The sequence below is a fragment of the Vombatus ursinus genome, unplaced genomic scaffold (assembly GCF_900497805.2).
Source record: "Vombatus ursinus unplaced genomic scaffold, bare-nosed wombat genome assembly UNPS02014772.1, whole genome shotgun sequence".
In the NCBI taxonomy this organism is placed as follows: domain Eukaryota; kingdom Metazoa; phylum Chordata; class Mammalia; order Diprotodontia; family Vombatidae; genus Vombatus; species Vombatus ursinus.
This window is the reverse complement of record NW_020954550.1, coordinates 33,516,625-33,537,895: the sequence shown is the minus strand read 5'-3', so window position 1 is coordinate 33,537,895 and position 21,271 is coordinate 33,516,625. Positions and strand designations below refer to the sequence as shown.

The window sequence follows — 21,271 nt, the reverse complement described above, 5'->3', positions numbered from 1 at the left end:
GAAGGGTATGCTTTGGAGACTTCACAGGACAGTGGCTTCCCTTTGAATCATACATGCATCTTACATACAAGCATTTCTTTGTGACCTTGTTTTTCATTACAGGTATCAAAAGTGGAAAAAGATATTTGCTGGATTTAGATAACAGAAAATTTTAAAACAGATTATAGCAGTGGAAAGGAAAGAATGAACTGGCCTGCTGAAGGAAGAGCCTGCTGTTATCAAAAAATTTCCCCTGAATTTTTTGCTCCCTGGCAACTTAATAATAGTTAACAGCTGGCATTATACAAGGTCTTGATGTTTGCAATATGATTTACAAATTGTCCTCCTGTAACTTAGATCCCCTACTTTAGAAACCACTATAAACAGCTTAGATCTAGAAGTCTTAGCCATAGCAGAAAAAGAAGGAGCTTTGCCATCATACTGTAAGGTACAGCATAGACTTCTTGCATCCCATGTTGGAAATTTGTTTTGCAGATGTGTGAACGCTGAAGATATATTTATTGAATGAATTTTTTATAGAAACATTACACCGTATACTTAGTCAATACAGAATAGTTCAGTTACACTGTGGAAATGTATAGACTTATGTAGATTAAAAAAAAATCCTCTCACCTTCCATTCATAATCCAGTTGTTTAATTGAGCGACAAACTTCTGCCATGATGTCATTTGGTCGACTTTGACTTCGAATTCCCAAATGCCATTTTGCCCTTCTCACACCCTGGTGTTTGGATTTTTGAGGATTTAATTCATCCAGTGTATGGCGTGATCTTGGTGTTTCAGCAACCAAAAATGGCACTCTTTCAGGATGTGGGCGAGAAAAATGGTGATCATCTAAGAAAGAATCTGGTGGGCTTGTAGCCAAATAGAAATCTTTGGCCTCATTCATTATTCTTCTATTATCTATTATGAGGTGATAAGCAACTGCCAAAGGGTCCTGGTGGTTTCTGCTATACAGACAGCTGAGAACCTCTTCCTCTGTACATTCAAATTTTTCACACACTTCTTTTAAGGCTTCATCATCAATCATAGTTGAACTATATGATGGATCCTCAGGAAAGAGATACTTTGGAAGGTCTTGTTTAAACCACTCATGTTCCCTACGTAAGGAAAAGAACAAAAATCATAGGCTCAAAGATTCTGAGTAGTTTGCATGGTATAGAGATAATAATTTCGAACCATTTCAAACACAAAGGGTCATGCATAGACATACTGGTTTAAAAAAGCAATTAAATTTTTTTAAAGTATAAATTTCATAGTACATTCAAAGAAAATGTTTTCATCTTCTGTTTGGAATGGGAAAAATAGTGATTTTGGAACAGAAGTAGAAATGTACACAATTTAATTAAATACAACTAAGAAAACAAAAATGTCCTTTTATTCTTTACAAAGAACCGTAGCATTAAAGAACAAAACAACTAGGAACTGACCAGATATGTCTTTTAATACTAAGGTGTCATTTCTGAATGCTAAGGAAAAAAACTATTCCTTTTAATTGAAACTTTAAAAATATTCACCTTAAAGAACTATTATTTTTTATTTTCCCAAGGTAATAACAACTGATGTTAACTATGTTTTTAACCAAGATGCTTATTTTATCTCATACTTTATCTCATTTGGGCCTTAAAACAATGAAAGCCCTGGACTTGGAATAAGGAAGACTCATTCAGTAGTTGTGTGATCTTGGGCAAGTCACATTTAACTGCCCTCAGCCTCAGTTTCCCCATCAGTAAAACAAGGATTAGAACTTACCTCCAAGGGTTGTGGTGAGAATAAAAATAAATAACATTTGTAAAGTGCTCTGCAAACCTTAAAGCATTACATAAATACTAGCTATTATAACTCTGGATGGTATATACTACAACTATCATTACCCCTATTTTTCGGATGAGAAAACTGAGGCTCCAAGAAGTTAAAGGTGACTTCCCTGTGTCACATACCTAGTGAGTGTCTGAAATGAAATTTAAAATAACTTATTTTTTTTGCCTTAAGACCTCTTGTCTGAGGCTTTTGGAGAGTGAAAAGAATCACTTTCAAAGTATCAAAGGAATTGAATGATTTTCCCTTTCCATTCATGTTCCTCCAGCACTTTCCTATTTATTCCTCCCAATCCTGGGCAAAACTTTCCTCTATACTTTTAACTTTCCCAAAGAAATACTTATTCTCATTTAGAAAGGTGAATAACGTGGATGTTATCAAAGGAGAGAAATAAGTTGATAGAGGGGAAATCAAAGACTACTATACATTCAAAAAGATCCCCCAAACAACATAACTTATGACAAACACTATTCTGATCTTCGGAATCAAGTATAAACATAATGGCAACACAGGAGAACCGACATTTGGCAGTAAATTTTTCCATTTTATATGTACTCAGTTTTTCTATACAGTCAAAAATAATGTCACAGGGAAGCTATTTTTTAAATTTTATTTTGAAGACCACAAAGAAGTTTCCTATTAATTTATGAATCAATATTTGCAGATATAAGCAACTGATTAATTCATAAACACTTAAGAACATACTATATGCCAGGCACTGTGCTCAGAACCACAGATATAAACACAAAGAATAAAACAATCTCTCCTCTTCAGAAGCTTACATTTTTATCATGGAAGACAACATGTACACACATAAATATATGCAGAATAAATAAAAGGAAGTTAAGGTACTAGCAGGTGAGGGATAAGGAAAGATTTTGTACTGAAGGTGACATCTGAATTATATGTTGAAGGAAAAGCAGAGGTGAGTAGGCAGTACATTCAAAGCATGTGATACATATGTCCAATGCAAAGGCTCAGAGATTTGATATGGAACACTGTGTATGAAAATCAGAAGCCCAGTTTGGCTAGATTGGGGGTGGGTGGGTGGGTGTGTGGGTGTGTGTGTGTGTGTGTGTGTTTGTTATGGGGGAAGGGTTGTTACAGGGGGAGAGGTTATGAAAATGAAAAGAAGGCTGGAAAAGATAGGAGGAAATCAGGTTGTAAAGATTTTACAGGCTAATCTATTGGGGAATGGCTGAACAAGTTGTGGTATGTGGTATGTGATTATGATGGAATACTATTGTATTATAAGAAATGAAGAGCAGGATGCTCTCAGAAAAACCTGGACAGACTTGCATGAGCTGATTCAAAGTCAAATGTACTCTGTACAAAGTCACAGCAATATTGCAAGATGATCAGACATGAAGCAGCAATACAACGATTCAAGACAACTCTGAAGGATTTATGAAAAATGCTATCTATCCAGCCCAGAAAAAGAACTGATGGTCTCTGACTACAGATTGAAGCATACTTTAAAAAAAAAGACTTCATTTTTCTTGAGTTTTTTTCTTATCTGTTTTCTTTCACAATATGACAATTATGAATATGGTTTGCATGAATACACATATATAACTTACATTGAATTGCTTTTCCTCTCAATGGGAGAGTGGGAAGGGAGGGAGAAAATCTGGAACTCAAAAGTTTTAAAAACAAATGTTAAAAATTGTTTTTACATGTAACTAGGGAAAAATAAAATACTAAATAAAAGCTTAAATTAAAAAAAAAAAGTGGTCAGGAGAAAAAAAAAGATTTACTTGAGATTGTCCCTCAAGGTTTTAGGGGAGAAGGAAGTGTTAAGGGCCCTTAGAGCACTGCTTCTCACTGTGTGTTGTCCACAAAGGAACCAAAAGATCTACCAAGTATAAGCAGTCAGAGAGAAAATGACTGCAAGCCTGGTTGCTAGTCCTTTTTGAATGCTTCCTCATCCAATACAAGAGCCTCGTATTTACCATGTAGTTAGTCAATATTTATACATGCTCTAATCTCCTTGCAAGGCTCTTATTTACATGTCATTATGACTCTCCCAGAAGCAGACTCCCTGCCAAATTTCAAATGAGTTATATTCTAAAATGAGTTATATTCTGTAAGCTGTTTCAGAGTGGCAAACAATGTTGTAATGGTGGTGACCATCAGTAAAATCATATACATTTTAAAGTTAAAATACTAATGATAACAATTCATATTTGTGTAACACTTTAGATTCAGGAGGCTAGCCAAAAACAAACAAAAAAACTGATAAAGCAACATAACTGAACTATAACATTAATAGCAGTACTAGACTATGCTCTAGTCCTAAGAGTAGTGAGGTTTAGGAGAGGGAAGGAAAAAACTGTCTTTCTTTACATAGGTGCAGATTCATAGTGAAGCAAAAATTTTGAAAGTAGTCATGTCTGTCTTTGGCACTCTCTTATTCCTTCCTTTCCTGCCTCTTTAAGCCATTCTCCCCTTGGTTTCCAGTACTAGCATGTTACTCTAAAGCCTTCCCACTGGCTCAACACCTAGGCTTGCCTAAGCCCATCCTGAAAAGTGCTCTATGTTCCAAAATCCTATATCTTTCTTTTCACCACACAACCAAATCATCATTCCTTCGCTTTACTAGGAGTTTAAAAAAGGGCAATCCAGGGGCAGGTAGGTGGCACAGTGGATAGAGGATCGGCCCTGAAGTCAGGAGAACCTGAGTTCAAATCCGACCTCAGACCAAAACACTTGACACTTACTAGCTGTGTGACCCTGGGCAAGTCACTTAAACCCAACTGCCTTTAAAAAAAAAAAAAGAAAAGAGCAATCTGTTAGAGCTCACAGATTATAATCCTCTAAGATGTATTTCTGTGTTATCTTTCATTCCCAGAATTTTAAGCAATATAAAAAGCCCCATTATAATGCTTCACTACAGTATGGAGGTCACTCTGAATTCTCAAAGGTACTACTGAGCTGGAAAAGCGTTGAGGATAGGCCCCATGAGGCACTGTCATTCAAGTACCTACTTCTGAGAGATACACCACCTCAAGGACAGTTTCTGAGGGAAGAATTCTTTTGGTCACAGCAATTCATTAACTCATCATCTAAGTCATAAAGAAACCATGATCTGAATTGGTAGGAGTGCCTACATTAGTTTATATATCTTTTAAAGTATTTAAATACTAACAATAACTCATTTGTACAACACTTTGAAGTTTACAAAAAAGCAACAAAGTAAAGTGAAGAAAGTCAAACCATGTTGGAATAAGAAAAGTCAGATCTATCTGGCAGTCTGCCCCAGAGTCACATCTCTTTTTTTTTTTTTTTAATTTTTTTTTTAGTGAGGTAATTGGGGTTAAGTGATTTGCCCAAGGTCACACAGCTAGTACATGTCAAGTGTCTGATCTGAGGCCGACTCAGGTCCTCCTGACTTCAGGGCCAGTGCCCTATCCACTGCGCCACCTAGCTGCCCAGAGTCACATCTCCTAAGATTTTTTTATGCATCATATAATTTCTTCTCTTTCACTATTTCTATAGTCACAAATTCTCAAAAAGATCCAAGTTCTCTCATAATCCTCCAATATTTTGGAGGAAGGAGTTGGATGTGGAGAAGGGGAAAGAGTGGCAACCACTTGTAATTTAGATAATTCTGTAAGCTGCATGTTTTAAAGTTGGTATTTACATTATATTGTAATGTACAAATCTAGAATTGTGAAAAGTGATACAACGGAATTTTTCAAATCTGCTGACTGCTATGCTTCTAGACATTCTTGTGGGAATCAATGATATTACATGAAAGAATTTGGAAAAAATCTCTAAGGAATATGAAGTTTTTGGCAGGCAACTTTAGGACATTAAAACACAGTTACTGTTTTACCCATTATTTCCAATTTAAATGAATATCTCATATAACAAAGGAAAACACTGGAAGAGAACATTGGCTAAGAAGACAGTGTCAGATGATGATAATTCACTTTCTAGACCACACTCTAGACACAAGAATGATGAACTCTTGCCCAAGGACAGAACGGACATAGTAATGATGAGGTGCTTGGGTACCTGTGCTTGGACCCCAAATTTTTCCCTGGCCTCAGAAACACTATCCCTGACAGTTTCCCTCCAGGCCAAGGACCCTATCTCTGGCAATTACTCATGAGTGGGCCCAGTGAGGCAAACTATCTCTCCCTGTTACAAGAACAAGCTGACCTCTGTAGAATTTCCCTTGTATGAACAGGACTATCTTGTACCAGCAGAACTATCAAGTACTGATGCTCACAGTTACCATATAGAATCCAGAGGTCAAGCTACAGACAACTCTCAAAGCTATCTTGTTTCAGACATAACATACCAAAAACACACCCCTTAGGAAACCCCCCTCCCCATGGTTTCCAGTAGTGAATGACATAGTTGTATGTTACCATCTAATTAGCATACTTGACACATAATTCACTACTTTTCCTAGATAAGCTTTAGCATCATTCCTATTAGGTTGCAAGTTTCCTAAGGAGCTCTGCCCACCATGGCAGAATTCCTTAAGGACCTCTGCCTGCTGTATAGCGTAACAATAAATCTCTGCCACCTTGATTTAAAGAATGCTTGAATCTGTGAATTCATTCCAGACGACCCCATCCTCCTACACTCTGGTCCTTAAGGGGTCTAAATCTCTCAGACCACAACAGTAATGGTAAGGAACAATCTAATTTAACCTGGAGTCTTCCTTATCTGATTAGAAGACTTTAGACTGGGAATGAAAGGGAAAGAGAAAAAAATGACCACAAAGAACTGCTAATTGAGATAACAGAAAATAAAAAGTATGGAAACTAGAAAAGAGAAAAACAACAGAGGTGGTTCAGTGATTTGAAGAAAATATATGGGAAGAGGGGGGAAAATTGTGCTCATAGGATTCCATGTTTCTAGCAATGAGCAGAATACAGGTAATAAAATAAACAAGATCAACTTCAGATCTCAGTGCAATGAGCCAAGTATTAACTCATAGCTACTACAGAGGCCTGGAAATATGAAACTCATGAATGGAATAACTTGAGAATCAAAAGGGTAAAAAAAGCAGAAGTTATATCAAAGATACTATTTAAAAGAAGGTTATGATTAATTTTGTGCCCACTTAAGAATGAAGTCACCAAGCATCAAGACACATTTGTTATACTGAATTGGTTTGAAGGCTCTTGTTAAATTCTTTATTAGAATTTCTCTATTTCTTCACTCTACAATAGATGTGAGAGTACAAGCTGCACTTAACTGCTGTCTCTCTCAGTTTCTTCATCTGTAAAATAGGGATAATAACAGCACCTACCTCCCAGGGTTATAAAGATAAAATGAGATAATTATTAATAATGTGACTATCATTATATAAATGATAGCTATTATTATCCTCATCAATAAAAATAGTAACGATAACAATAATTTCCTTCAGGAAATGTTCTGTTTGATTACATTCACCTTAAATAATTCAGTCAAAATGCTCAAAAGGGAAAAGAGGAAATGACCTCATTTTTATCTGTAAAGAGTATAACAGGACTGAAAGCCCCAATTAGGACACAGTTACATAGTTCAGGTGAGAGTGGATGAAGAACTAGGGTGGTGCCTGTATGAGGGAAGAGAAGGAAATGAATAAAAGGCATGCTGTGGAGAAAGAGTTTACAAAACCTAGCAACTGACTGGATATGAGACTTTCAGTGAGAGAGGAGAGTCAAGAATCACTCCAAAATTTGCGAACCTGAGTGGGCTCACTGTCCCTTACTCCACACACCCAATCAGTTGACAAATCTTGCAGTTTCCTACCCCCAAGACATCTCTTGCATCTGACCTGTTCTCTCTGCTTATGTGACCACCACCTTAGTTCAGGACTTCCCATAATTTTCAGCTGTACTATTACAATAGCCTGCAAACTAATTGGTGTCCTTGTTTCTACCTTTTCCTCCCTTCAGTCTATATCCTCCATATAACTGTCAGAATTATTTTCTGCAAATGCAGATGTCACTCTTCTCCTAAGAAATTCCAGTAGCTCCCTATTGCCTTTAGGACAAAATATAAATGCTTTTATTTAGCTTTTAAAGACCTTCAGAACCTGGCCTCAATCTACTCTTTCAGACTCACTACATGTCACCCCTCATTTTTTCATACACTACAATTCAGTCAAACTGGCCTTTTCTCTAATTCTTCACACATTATAGCACTCCATTGCTTATCTTCATGCTTTTGTACTAAAATGTCCCCCATGCCTGAAATGTACTGGCTCTTTACCTTTACCTCTTAGAATACCTCTCTTCCTTCAAGACACAGCTCAAACACCATGTTAGACATGAAACCTTTCCTGATGCTGCAACTTCGAATGCCTTCTCTCCACACTTTGATTTAACAATTTTATGCTTATCCTTTATATTTATTCCACATAAACCTACACACATATAAACAGACACATACTTGTATGGTCCCATTGGAATTTAAACTTCTTGAAAGTATAAGTTGTTTTATCTTTTATGTTTGTATCCCCAGTGCTTAGCACAGACCTGACAAAGCAAATGCTTAACAAATGTAAGTTAAATAATTGAAAGGATGACGATGCCCTATGATGCCCTCATCAGAAAAAGTGAAGTTTGGAGGAGAGTGAAGGTAATTAAGTACAGACAACTTTTTCTAGGAATTTTACTATAGAAGTAAAGAGAGATATAGGACAATAGCTTGAAAAAATGGTACAGTTAAAAGAAGGTTTTTTTGTTTTTGTTTTTGTTTTTTAAGATAAAGGAGACCTGAGCACATTTCCAGGCCGAAGAAAAGGAACTGTTACACAGAGAGACAAGATAAGAGATTAGACAGCTAATAAAATAAAGGAATTGGTACTCAAATATGTCTTCCGTGGAACATGACTATAGCTTTCAAACATATTAAATGTCTACTATGTTCCATGCATTGTGCTGAGCACTAGGCAAACAAAAAGAAGCAAAAGATAGTCTCTGCCCTCAAGGAGCTCACAATCTAACACAATGATAGATTTAGAATGACTGGACCTGAGTTTGAATCCTAATTCTGCCATTTACTTTCAGTGTGACATTTTAAAGTTATTTTTACCTCTCAGAGCATGAGTTCTCTCATTTGTAAAATGAAAGAGTTAGACAAGATGCTTCTGAGGTCCCTATCAACCCTCAAGTCTACAATCTTATTATCCTAAGGCTTAGTTTGCTTGGCCTCAAAAAGGCAAGGAGTTCCCAGTATTTACATGTGTTGAGCAGATAACTACCTGTCAGGGATGCTGCAGAGAGGTTCATGCTTAAGTCAGGTAGAGAGAAGTTGGGCAGATGATTGCTAATGACCCTTGCAACTTATATTTTATGATTCTGCAACCAGGCAGTTACTATGGTAGATGTAGGTTTCTAATAAAAGTCAAGGTATGCACTGGCTTGTAGGTGTGATAAAGAGTGAGAGGAAAAGATATACTAGGACAAGAAATTACTTACATAAAGATAGAAGTAAAAGGTTTGCCAGTAAAATGGTTGAGCCAGGGAAGGTAAACAGGCAGTAAGGAATAATACATGGTAACTGGAGCAGAAAGCTGAAAAAAACTGGAAGAAACCTTAGAACTTTGCACTCAATACAGGAATCCCTGCTACACTAATGTTGGCGGGTTGTTATCTATCATTGGCCCACATCTTACTTTTAAACAGCTGTATTGATGCCTTTTGTTTTTCACATTACATCCTATGCCATATAAATCTCTACTCCTCAGCAATAGCACTTCTAGGGCTATATCCCAAAGAGATCACACAAAAGGGAAAAGGACCTACAGGTACAAAAATATTCATAGCAGCTCTTTCTGTGGTGGCAAAGAATTGGAAATTGAGAGGATGCCCATCAATTGGGGAATGGCTGAGCAAGTTGTGGTATATGAATGTGATGGAATACTACTGTGCTGTAAGAAATGATGAACAGGTGGACTTCAGAAAAATTTGGAGAGACTTGTATGGTCTGATGCTAAGTGAAGTGAGCAGAACCAAGAGAACGTTGTACACAATAACATCCATGTTGTGTGATGACTAATATTGATAAACTTAACCCTTCCTGGCAATACAAGGATCTAAGACATCTCCAGAGGCCTTGTGATAGAAAATGCTATCCACACCCAAAGAAAGAACTATGGAAGCCGAATTGTTATTTTTTTTTTCTTTTCTGTTGAGTTTTGTTTCCTCTTTCTGATGGTTCCTCCCATTGCTTTTAATTTCTACTTACAACATCACTAATGTGAAAATATGTTTAATATGACTATAAATGTATAGCCTATATCAGATTGTGCGCCATCTTGCGGAGGGTGGTGGGGAGGAAGGGGGAGAAAAATTTTAAACTCAAAAGCATACGGAAGTGATTATTGATAAATCAAAATAAATTAATAAAAAAAAGAAAAAAAAAGAAATCTCTACTCCTTTTCGCTATCCAAAGAGCCCTCCTTAATAACAAAAATATTTTCTAAGATTCAGCACAATCTTGCCTACATTTTAGAAAAAGATTTTAGAAAAAGAAATTGAACAAGCCATCAATGAGCTCTTGAGAAAAAATCCCCAGGACCAGATGGATTCACCAGTGAATTTGAGCACACATTTAAAGAACAATTAATTCCAATACTATACAAAGTCTTTGGAAAAATAGGCAAAAAAGGAGTCCTATCAAATTCCTTTAATGACACAAATATGGTGCTGATATCTAAACCAGGAAAAGCAAAAACAGAGAGAGAAAAATATAGAACTTCTCTAATGAATGTTGCTGCAAAAATTTTCAATAAAATGCAAGCAAGAAGATCATAGCAATATATCACAAGGATCGAACACCATGACCAGGTGGGATTTATATCAAGAATGCAGGGCTGGTTCAATATTTAAAAAACAAGCTATCAGCATAATTGATCATATAAATAACAAAACCAACAAAAATCACAGATAGATGCAGAAAAAGCTGTTGACAAAATACAACTCATTCCTACTGAAAACTCTAGAAAGCATAGGAATCAACAGAGCTTTCCTTTAAATGATAAGTAGTATTTATCTAAAACCGAGAGCATTCCATCTATTATGGAATAATATATATAACCATCTATAATGGGGATAAACTTGAAACCTTCCTAATAAGATCATGATTTGATGGTTTACTTAGAGAGTTCTAAAGAATCAACTAAAACACTAGCTGAAATACTTAACAACCTTAACAAAGTCGCAGGATATAAAATAAACCCACATAAATCACCAACATTTCTATATATAACCAACAAAGTCCAGTAGCAAGAGACAGAGAAATCCTAGTAAAAATAACTGGAGACAATATAAATCATTTGGGAATCTACCTGCCAAGATAAATCCAAGAACTACATGAACATAATTACAAAACACTTTTCACATAAAGTCAAATCTAAACAACTGGAAAAATAGTAATTGCTCGTGGGTAGGCTGAACCGATATAACAAAAATGACAATTCTATCTAAATTAACTTACTTATTCAGTGTCATACTAATCAAACTATCAAAAAATTATTTTGTAGAGCTAGAAAAAATACTTAAATTTATCTGGAAGAACAAAAAGTCAAGAATATCAAGGAAATTAACGGGAAAAAAAATGTGAAGGTAGCCTAGCCATTCTAGATTTCAAACTGTATTACAAAGTGGTAATCATCATTACAATCATTACAAAGCAGTAATCTGGTACTGACTAAGAAACAGAGTGGTGGATTAGTGGAATAGAGTAGATACATAATACACAGCAGGAAACAACTATAGTAATGGAACAGATACATAATACACAGTAGGAAACAACTATAGTAATGCTATGTTTGATAAAAGCAAAGATTCAAACCTTTGGGACAAGAACTCACTATTTGAAGAAAATTTCTGGGAAAACTAGAAAGCAGTTTGTCAAAAACTAGGTACAGATCAACATCCCAAGCCATATGCTAAGATAAGGTCAAAATGGGTATATGATTTGGACATAAAGGGTGATACTTTAAGCAAATTAGGGAAGCATGGAATAGTTTACCTGTCAGCTCTATGGAGAAATGAAGAATTTATGACTAAACAAGATATAAAGAGCATAACGGAATATAAAATGAATAATTTTGATTACATTAAAAAGGTTTTGTACAAACAAACCAATACAGCCAAGATTAGAAAGAAAGCAGAAAACTGGGGAAAACTTTTCACAGCAAGTCTGATAAAGGTCTCATCTCTCAAATATATAGAGAACTAAGTTAAATTTATAAGACTATGAGTCATCCCTCAATTGATAAACAGAGAAAGGAAATGAACAGGCAGTTTTCAGATGGAGAAATCAAAGCTATCTATAATCATATGGAATAAAATGCTCAAAATCACTACTGATTAGAGAAATGCAAATTAAAACAACTCTGAGGTACTACTTTACATCTATGAGATTGGCTAACATGACAGAAAAAGAAAATGATGAATGTTGGAGGAGATGTGGGAAAATTGGGACACTGACTCATTTGACGGAGTTGTGAACTGATCCAACCATTCTGGAGAGCAATTTAGAACTATGCCCAAACAGCTATAAAACTGTACATGCCCTTTGATCCAGCAATACCACTATTAGGTGTGTATCCCAAAGGGATTTTAAAAAAAAAGAAAGAAAGAAAGAAAAGGAGTTATGTAGTACAAAAATATTTATAGCAGCTTTTTTTGTATTGATAAAGAACTAGAAATTGAGGGAATGCTCATCAATTGGGGAATGGCTGAACAAGTTGTGGCATATGATTGCAACGGAATACTACTGTGCCATAGGAAATGATGAGCAGGAAGCTTTCAAAAAAACCTGGAAGGGCTTACATGAACTGATGCAAAAGTGAAGTGAGCAAAATCAGGAGAACATTACATACAGTAACTGTGAATGACTTAGTTATTCTCAGCAATACAAAGATCCAAGACAATTCTGAAGGACCTATGACGAAAAATGCTGTCCAGCTCCAGAGAAAGAATGGATGGAATCTGAGTAGAGATCAAAGCATACTGTCTTCTTACTTTCTTTATTTTCCTTGAAATTTTTTGTCAGTGTTTTCTTTCACAACACAGCTAACATGGAAATGTTTTTGTTTTTTGTTTTTTTAATGACTGCACATGTATTACCTTTATCAAACTGCTTGCTTTCTTAATGAGGGGGAGGGAGCTTGGGAGAGAACATGAAAATCAAAATTATAAAAAAGTGAAGGTTAAAAATTGTTTTTCCATGTAATTGGAAAAAATATATATGTTTTTAAATTCAGCAAAACCAACTGACACACAAATCCCAAAGGATAGCACATGCAACATTCCAAACCTATAGTTCCCCTCTTATCTAATGAAAGAAAGGATCTGCATTTTCTCATCTATTCTCCAGAGCTTAGCATGGTCATTATAATTATACAGTGTTCAGTTTTGTCTTATTGCTGTGTTTACATTTTTGTAGACATTGTGTATATTATTTTCTTCATTTTGCTTATTTTACTCTGAATCAGCTTATCTAAGTTACCTTATGTTTTGCTGAATTCTTCAAAGTGATTGCTTCTTATGGGACAATATTACTCCATTACATTCATATTCCACAATTTAGTCATCCCACAATTGACAGGCACCATTGTGTTTCTAGTTTTTTAGTACCACAAAAGTGTTATAATGACTATTTTGGTATATGTGGGGCCTTTTTGTCTTCTTTGAGGTTATGGTCCACCAATAGGATTTCTGAATCAAAGCCTATTTTAGTCTTAGAACAAAATAAAACAAAACAAAACATAATTCCAGATTGTTTATCAGAATGGCTGGACCAGTTCATAGCTCCATCAAGAGTATAGTTACCATTTCCCCTTATAAATGGACATTTCTTTCTTTTGTCATCTTTGCCAATTTGCTGGATATAAGATGAAACTTGGGATTGTTTTAATTTTAATTTCTCATCAATAACAATTTAGAGCAACATTTCATTTGGTTAAGATTTTTCAGTTTCTCTTTTGAGAACCATTTGCTCCTATCTTTGACTACTTAACAAATACAAAATGGCTCTTTTCACATTTATTTGAGCTAGTTCCCTATATAGTTTTAATATCAGAACTTTATCAGAGATATTTGATGCAAATATTTTTTAACCAATTTACAATTTTCCTTCTTATTCCAGCTGCATTAATTTTGTTTCTGGAGAAGTTATTTGATTTCATGAAATCAGAATGTCCTATTTTAGTTTTGTGATCCCCTCTATCTCTTGTTTGGTTAAGAATTCTCCACTATTTTTGTTTCTTTTGAGATTCTAGACCTTTTGTTTCTCCAAATGAATTTTATTACTTCATCTAACTCTCTACAAAGTAACCCCTTGGAAATCTGACTAGCAAAGCACTTGATCTGTAATATTCACTTAGCTTGTATCATCATTTTAATTATACTGGAGTAGTTATGGAACTGACATACTCAAAGGGCAGACTGAAGCATATTATACATATGCTTAATATATTATACTTATGCTTAATATGGTTAATAAAAGGTTTTGGTTGTTTTTTTTTAATATGATTATGTTATTTTTTCCAGGCCTTATGACTTCAATTCTAACAATCTTTCTACTGCACTGTGCATGCTTTATTGAAAAGCATTGGATTTAGTCCATAGAGTATTAATAAAGTTCCCTTCTCCTGATTCTTTAGGATCCCCTTAAATCCTTCCCTCCTTAAATCTGTCCTTTTTCTTTTTTTCACCTGTCAATCCTTTCTTTCTTTAAACAATAATCTATAAACATGACAATTGTTTCATTGCTTAAGTATCTTGCGGATAATTTTACTCTTTTCTTATGTTTCTCTTATTTGAAAGGTTTGCAATATGAATGTTCTGCTTCCTTTGTTCTGCTTTAGAGTAATTCCTTAAATGCTTCTTTTTTGCCTGAAAGTCCATTATTTTTCATTGGCAATTACATTCATTTGCAAGTCACACTATTTTTGCAATCTGAGCTACTTTTTTGAGGGGGAAGAGAGAGGGGAGGAACATTCTATTTCATTCTTTTTCTCCAATTTCTCATAACCATAAAGCAATCTGGAGTTACATAAATTTAAAGTCCTTAATAGCAGATGGCTTTTATATATTTGTAAAAAGCTCTTACCACAGTGCCTAGTACACAGTAGATACTATATAAATGCTTATTCCCTTTCTTTTTCTTCCTTTCCCCTTTTTTCCTCACGGCTTATAACATGTTATCTAGTATAGCAATTTTGAAATTCAACTATTAATGTGCCTCAGAATTTTAAGCTTGGGGTTTTCTCTGGCAGGGATTTATGAATCTGATTAATACATTGTATTCGAAAGTTCTAGGTAGTTTACTTAATTTAATATATTATTTAAAAATTTTTTAACTAAAAATTAATTTTTAAAAATGTATCTTGTGTTCTGGGAGACCTATGATCCTTAAATTAGCATAGCACACTCTTTATTCAAGATGAGTCATTGCTTTGCTTATACAGAATTCATATGTTCTTTCAAAAGTTATTGTATTTTGCTTTTTTCTGCCAAGTTTTTTCACTTCTGTATTTCTGAGTTCCAAATCTGTCATTCTCTTTTCAAAGACTTTAGATTCTCCATCATATAATATTTTCTAAGTTGTCTACACTGTTGATTGCCTTCATTACTTCTGCTTTGAGACCTCTGATTACTGACCAAATTTCTATTTTAATAACTTCTTTAGGATCATTTTTGAACCATTCTGGAATTTCTTACTATTCTTACTTGTTCCAAACTCCTCAGAAACCTTACAAAATTATTTTTCATTTAGGATTTCTGGTTGATTTTATCTCAAACTATAATTTCTTTTTTCTTTCTTTCTTTCTTTTTTTTTTTTGGTGAGGCAATCAAGGTTAAGTGATTTGCCCAGGGTCACACAGCTAATAAGTGTCTAGTGTCTGAGGCTGCATTTGAACTCAGGTCCTCCTGACTCCAAGGCCAGAGCTCTATCCACTGTACCACCTGGCTGCTCCTAATATAATATCTTTTGAATGTATTTTGGCCTTTTAAAAATTTTATTCAATTTTTTCCTCTGCCTTTCTGAATACCATTGTTCACTTAGAAGCTAGGCCCATACCTGGCTTTCACCCTTTACTCTTGTACTCTCAGTAGCTTATCTCTGGCTGTCTCCTACTCTTGGCCACTCTTTCCTCTATGGCCATGAAAACCTCCCATATATACTCCTAAGGCTGAGTATCCACAGCCTCCCCAAACTGAGAAGCAGCATCCTCACCTTCTTAGCCACAGAAATGATCACATCTTTGCTGATTTTTCTTTGGAAAAACTCATGAGCCAGAACCCCTGATTATAAAGTAAATATTGGTTTCAATATATTATACACATTTTAAAAACTTAAACTCCAATCCTATTTGACCCTTACTTTCAGTATGATATATCCAAATTTGAAGAGGCTCTTACAATAGACTAGATCTCTCAATTTCTTTTTTTTAATTACTGTCTGAACATAAATGATAGAAGCATGTCTGTTATTTAAGAGTAGTACTCTAATGTCTTGAGTTCACCAGTAGGATACAGTATACAGCATTAAGTAGTTCTGAATCCAACAGTCTTTTACCTAGTCTCAAAAAGTATTAATTTCCCAGAAAACAGATATAGAACACAGTATACAAATTCAAATATTTTGAAAAAGTTCTCAAGGAAAAAAAAACTTAAGAAATACCACTTCTGGCATGAAAGTTGTTAGAAACATCTTGATGCCTACTTATACCCACTAGACAAAGAAGTGGATCAGTGATATAAAGATAATGAAGGAACAGATGGGCAGCTCAAGTGCAATATTAGCCGAAGAAGAAGAAAGCTTCCAGCCCACTGAATAGATCCTATGTAGAGGTTCTCTAGGAAAACACTGACAACAATTACACAGGAGAAGAAGGTGTATGGGAGTTGAGATCTGCATCAGCAGAAATCATGAAACCACCTCCCAAAAACCAAGGATCCACCAAAGTACTAAAAGAAATGTTCTATTATTTAGTTAACACTTTTTACTAAAGTCTTATATAAAGCTGTATCTAATATTACATATTGGGTATTATGTATCCAAGACTATATAACTGAATATATCCCCAGTTTCTAAATCATTCTAACTCCCATTACATTTCTGGTTGAAGATAAAAACCTAGAGATTCTCTTTCAAACTCCCATCAGTCTGCAAAAGAACCAAAGAATTTTAGAGGTAAAGGGGAAGAAATTAGTCAGGGTCCTTATTTTAAAAATAATAATGGCTCCTGGAAGATGTGGAACACTGCCCTACTGGAAGATGGCATGTGAGAGCCAAGTTCCTAGCATGTCAAAAGGGCTCCCAGTCACTGACAGCATCCTACAGAAATGTCTCTACTTACATGAACCGGGAACAGTTGCAAAGCCCTGAGAATGATTTCCAGAAGAAAAAAAAAGGAGTTGCTGCTCAGAGAAGTCAGGAGAAGCAGACCCAAAAAGATGATAAACTTCATGAGAAGTAAGAGAGCTTGGAGCAAGAAAACACCTCACTTTGGAGAGATCTGGAAGCTGACAGAGGAGTGAAGTGCTGAAGGACAATGAGAACATATGTCCCTCACAGAATTGCTCTATGAACTATGTACCTGTGGCAGACCCTGTCATGACCCCATCACCTGCCTAAATAAGGCCCAAAGACTCTCCTTCGCCATAGACTGAGGAAGGAAGCCCGGCCGTTTTCATACCTGGGATGAGGGGCTTTCTTAATTTACATCTTCATGTACCAGCTGGTAGTATGAAACCCCCACCAATTTCCTAATTCTCTGAATACTTAAGTGGATAAAATCTTTTATTCCACTTCTTGTCTATTTGGACATTATAGTAGTATTTGACTATCAACTCAAAACTCTATTATATTCCAATTAATAATTTGGGTAATAAAAATTATCTTATCTCTTAAAAAAAGATAATGATAGCACTCAACAGTAGTGAAACATACATAATGAATTCAAAATCAGTTTGTATGAAGAACTTCTAAACCTGTTAAGTAGACACAATGCTGCTTTTTTACCTGATGTCTTTGATTGTGGCTCTCTTCATGGGATCCACCTGCAGCATATGTTTCAGAAGGCTAATCACAGAAGGATTCAAGTACTGAGGGGTATAAAAGATCCCATCACATATCTTCTTAAAAAGGGTTGGCACATGATCATCATCAAATGGAAGGGTGCCACATAACAAAGCATAAAGAATAACACCACTGCTCCAAATATCTACCTCTGGACCTGCATACAACCTAGAAAAAACATGCCATTAAATAATACAGAACTTGGATATGTTTAATTATTATCTAAAAGAGAATTAATCGTAATTTTAAGTTTGCACTGTATGGAAAAAATTATATTAGTCACAAAATGGTCTTTGTAGTCACACCAAATAGAAGAACATAATTATTATCAGTAGTCTCAATCTTTAAAACAAAGAATATCAATATATAAACTTACAGACTGTTCAAATAATCTGGTTCTCTTCACATAATCTCATTCTGACAAGCCTTTTAAACCTGAGACAAATTATTATTAACAGCATTGTTTTCACTTTAAATCAGTGGACTGAGAGCATCAAAGTGCATCCTTCAACAACAAAAATGTCATTAGAGATACATCATAAGTAGAGAATGTGCCTTAATTTTTTTATTATTCATGATGATACTCCTGAACTTTTTACAGCCACACTCTCACTTAAATTTCTTTGTGACCAACAACATAGGGTTCCAGGTCAAGCTGACCAAAATTAATAATAATTTTAAAAAATTAAAATTAAAAAAATTTTAAAAAAACCAAAATTAATAATAATGATAAGCACTTACATAGTGCTTTACGGTTTGTAAAGTGATTTACAAATATTATCTCAGTTTATCTTCACAACCACCCTGGGAGGTAGGTTCTATTATCATTCCTGTCTTACAGATTACAAGATTAATGGTGTTGTCTGTGCTAAAGAAATAAAGAAAACCTAACTAGCATACAGAAGGGATGATTCTAAGAATTTGGCATCACCAACATGATATGTTAATCATTTGAGCTAACTATTCATAGACTAAGATCAACATACTATATCTTGTTATGAATATTACCGTATTAGTACACAGTAGGGGTTTAATAAACATATGCTAAATTCATTATTATTAAATTATTAAAACCAGTCATTTTTACCACTTTCTGTTTCATGTCTTTTTCCCCCAAGAACAATGCATTAACGTTGTGGAATGGTTTCTCTCTGTTTAAACTGATAAAATTTTAATTACTCCACTTATCAGAATATTCTTTCATAAAAGTTAAAAGGTTTTTAAATGTTGCCAGTCGTAACTGCTATTCATTCCAGGCTTGGCAGAAACAACCTGTCCAAGGACAGAGAAAAAGATTCCAGTAACATTCCACAGCATAGGTATATCCCATTCTTTATACAAGAAAGCCAATTATTTAATGCTAATCCACAATGTCTAGGTCCTAACCACCACTGCCTTTCCAAAACATGGTTACAATATAACAAACTGTGACAGACAACAGACAACACAAACGAAAGCCAGGGGAAAGGAGTCAGGGATTTTGCACATCATGTTGCTATAAAGAGGAGGTGATGAAGCTTGTAGGTTTAAAATTAGATCCACCTGCTTTATTCAAAGAAGGGCAATCACACAAACACCATTTCTCTGGACAAGCTAGGTAGGGATATAAATATTGTTCATGCTAAACTACTTTTCCTCAGTGATTTTTGAAGTAATCAAAATATTGCCACAACAATTTTGAAGAGCTAGAACACAAGAGATTGTTTAAAAAAATAAAAACATATTTTAGATAGGTTACTAAAAATTAATGGAAAAAAACTAGTGAAAATAGTTTCACTTCCATAATATTTAATTTCATATTTTCCCTGCCTTCTAATCTATTAAAACAATTCTGTCTGCTAAGTGCTAACAAAGCAAGAATCCTGAACAATATTTAATGGGGACTGTGTTTTTAAAGTTGTGGTAACTATGGACTTAAAGTGGCAGGTATAGTTTCAGATGTTCACAGGATTTAGAGTTGGAAAGGACCTTAGAAATAATATAGTCTAACACTGTCTTTTTACAGATAACCAAACCGAGGTCCACAGAGGTGAAGTGATTTATCCAAAGTTAAATGAAACTTTAACTGTCACAAGTTTTAAATCAACATTTAAAGCAATTTCTCTATCAAGTACTATTTTCATAAAGCTTAATTAATATGCTCATTAAAATACTTTGAACTTGAACTTCATTTTTATTAGATTCATATTATGAATAAGGAAAACTTTTCTAAAGCATTATGTAGGTCTGCATTATTACACTCTTATGCCTTAATGTATTTAAACATGTACCATCCCTTCATGTGTTTTAAGAACATTAGGTTTCTTTCATTAGGGAAAAATAATGAAAACTAAAGTACATACTATATTTACATTAGCTGAATTTGAGCTTGTACCTAAATGCATGTTACCATAAATGGGATTATTAAACTTATCAAACATGTTCTATAAAACCTTAATGTATCATAAAATAAGATATGTATTATTATATATTGTTACATACAATATAACTAAAAACATTTCAATTTAACAGATTTGAAGAAAAGTGAAAATTCTAACTACTATCTTCTCTTTCACTGGGAATATGACATTTGTAGACTAACAAAAGTCTAAAGGATAGGGGCTGTAACAACAACAACAAAAAGGAAACACTACCTTCCTGAAATTACTTCTGGTGCAGCATAGTTGGGAGAGCCACAGCTTGTTCTTAAAAATTCGCCATCTGACATCATATTTGAAAGACCTGAAAGTGCACAAAAGCAGCTACTCAAGGATTTCCCAGTGGCACCGTATTGTTTTTAACAACTGAGGGTTTGCATTTAATGACTAAAGCTTCATCCTGTATTCTGCTTCAACAAAATCAGTTATCATCACTATCATCCCCAAACATTTAAACATTTAATCATTTCAACATGCAACATGATAGTTTTACCTTGAATGAACAGCTAGTATTTAAATAGTAGACATGTAAGCTATTGGTTATTTTGGTTAATAGGATACACTGTGTATGTAAAAAGTTTACCAATCAAGAAAAGACCAGAAAAACAGGAATCTAGAAAAGCTGAACATAAGAATGGAAATTCAAAATTATCTATTAACCCTGTCCTAGTTCTCATAAGAAACTGTATAACTCTCTCAATGATGTCATCAGCTCCCATGCATTATTATTATTATTATTATTATTATTATCACCTCTATGATCCACATCTTTATATCAAGTCCCATTTCACCAAGTGACAAGTACAACTAGATGTACTGTAAGCTTCTCAAATTCAACATGTCCAAAATAGAAGGAATTATTTTCCCCCACAAACCCACCCCTCTTCTTAACTTCCCTGCTTCTGTTGGGGGTACCACTATCCTTCAGGTTACATAGGTCCACAACGTCAGTCACTACACTCTTTACCTCATGTAGTCAAT

General features: G+C 34.7%; 1 protein-coding gene across 1 annotated transcript in view; it reads right to left on the bottom strand.

The window, feature by feature from the left end:
• The window catches only part of PRKAA1 (protein kinase AMP-activated catalytic subunit alpha 1), a 61,907-nt gene that overhangs the window by 9,898 nt on the left and 30,738 nt on the right, over positions 1–21,271 (bottom strand). The window contains exons 5-7 of the mRNA XM_027863560.1: positions 20,507–20,594; positions 17,817–18,041; positions 613–1,099 (exon numbers count right to left, since the gene is read on the bottom strand). Coding sequence (XP_027719361.1) covers positions 613–1,099; positions 17,817–18,041; positions 20,507–20,594 — 800 coding nt within the window. The remainder of the gene's footprint in view (positions 1–612; positions 1,100–17,816; positions 18,042–20,506; positions 20,595–21,271) is intronic.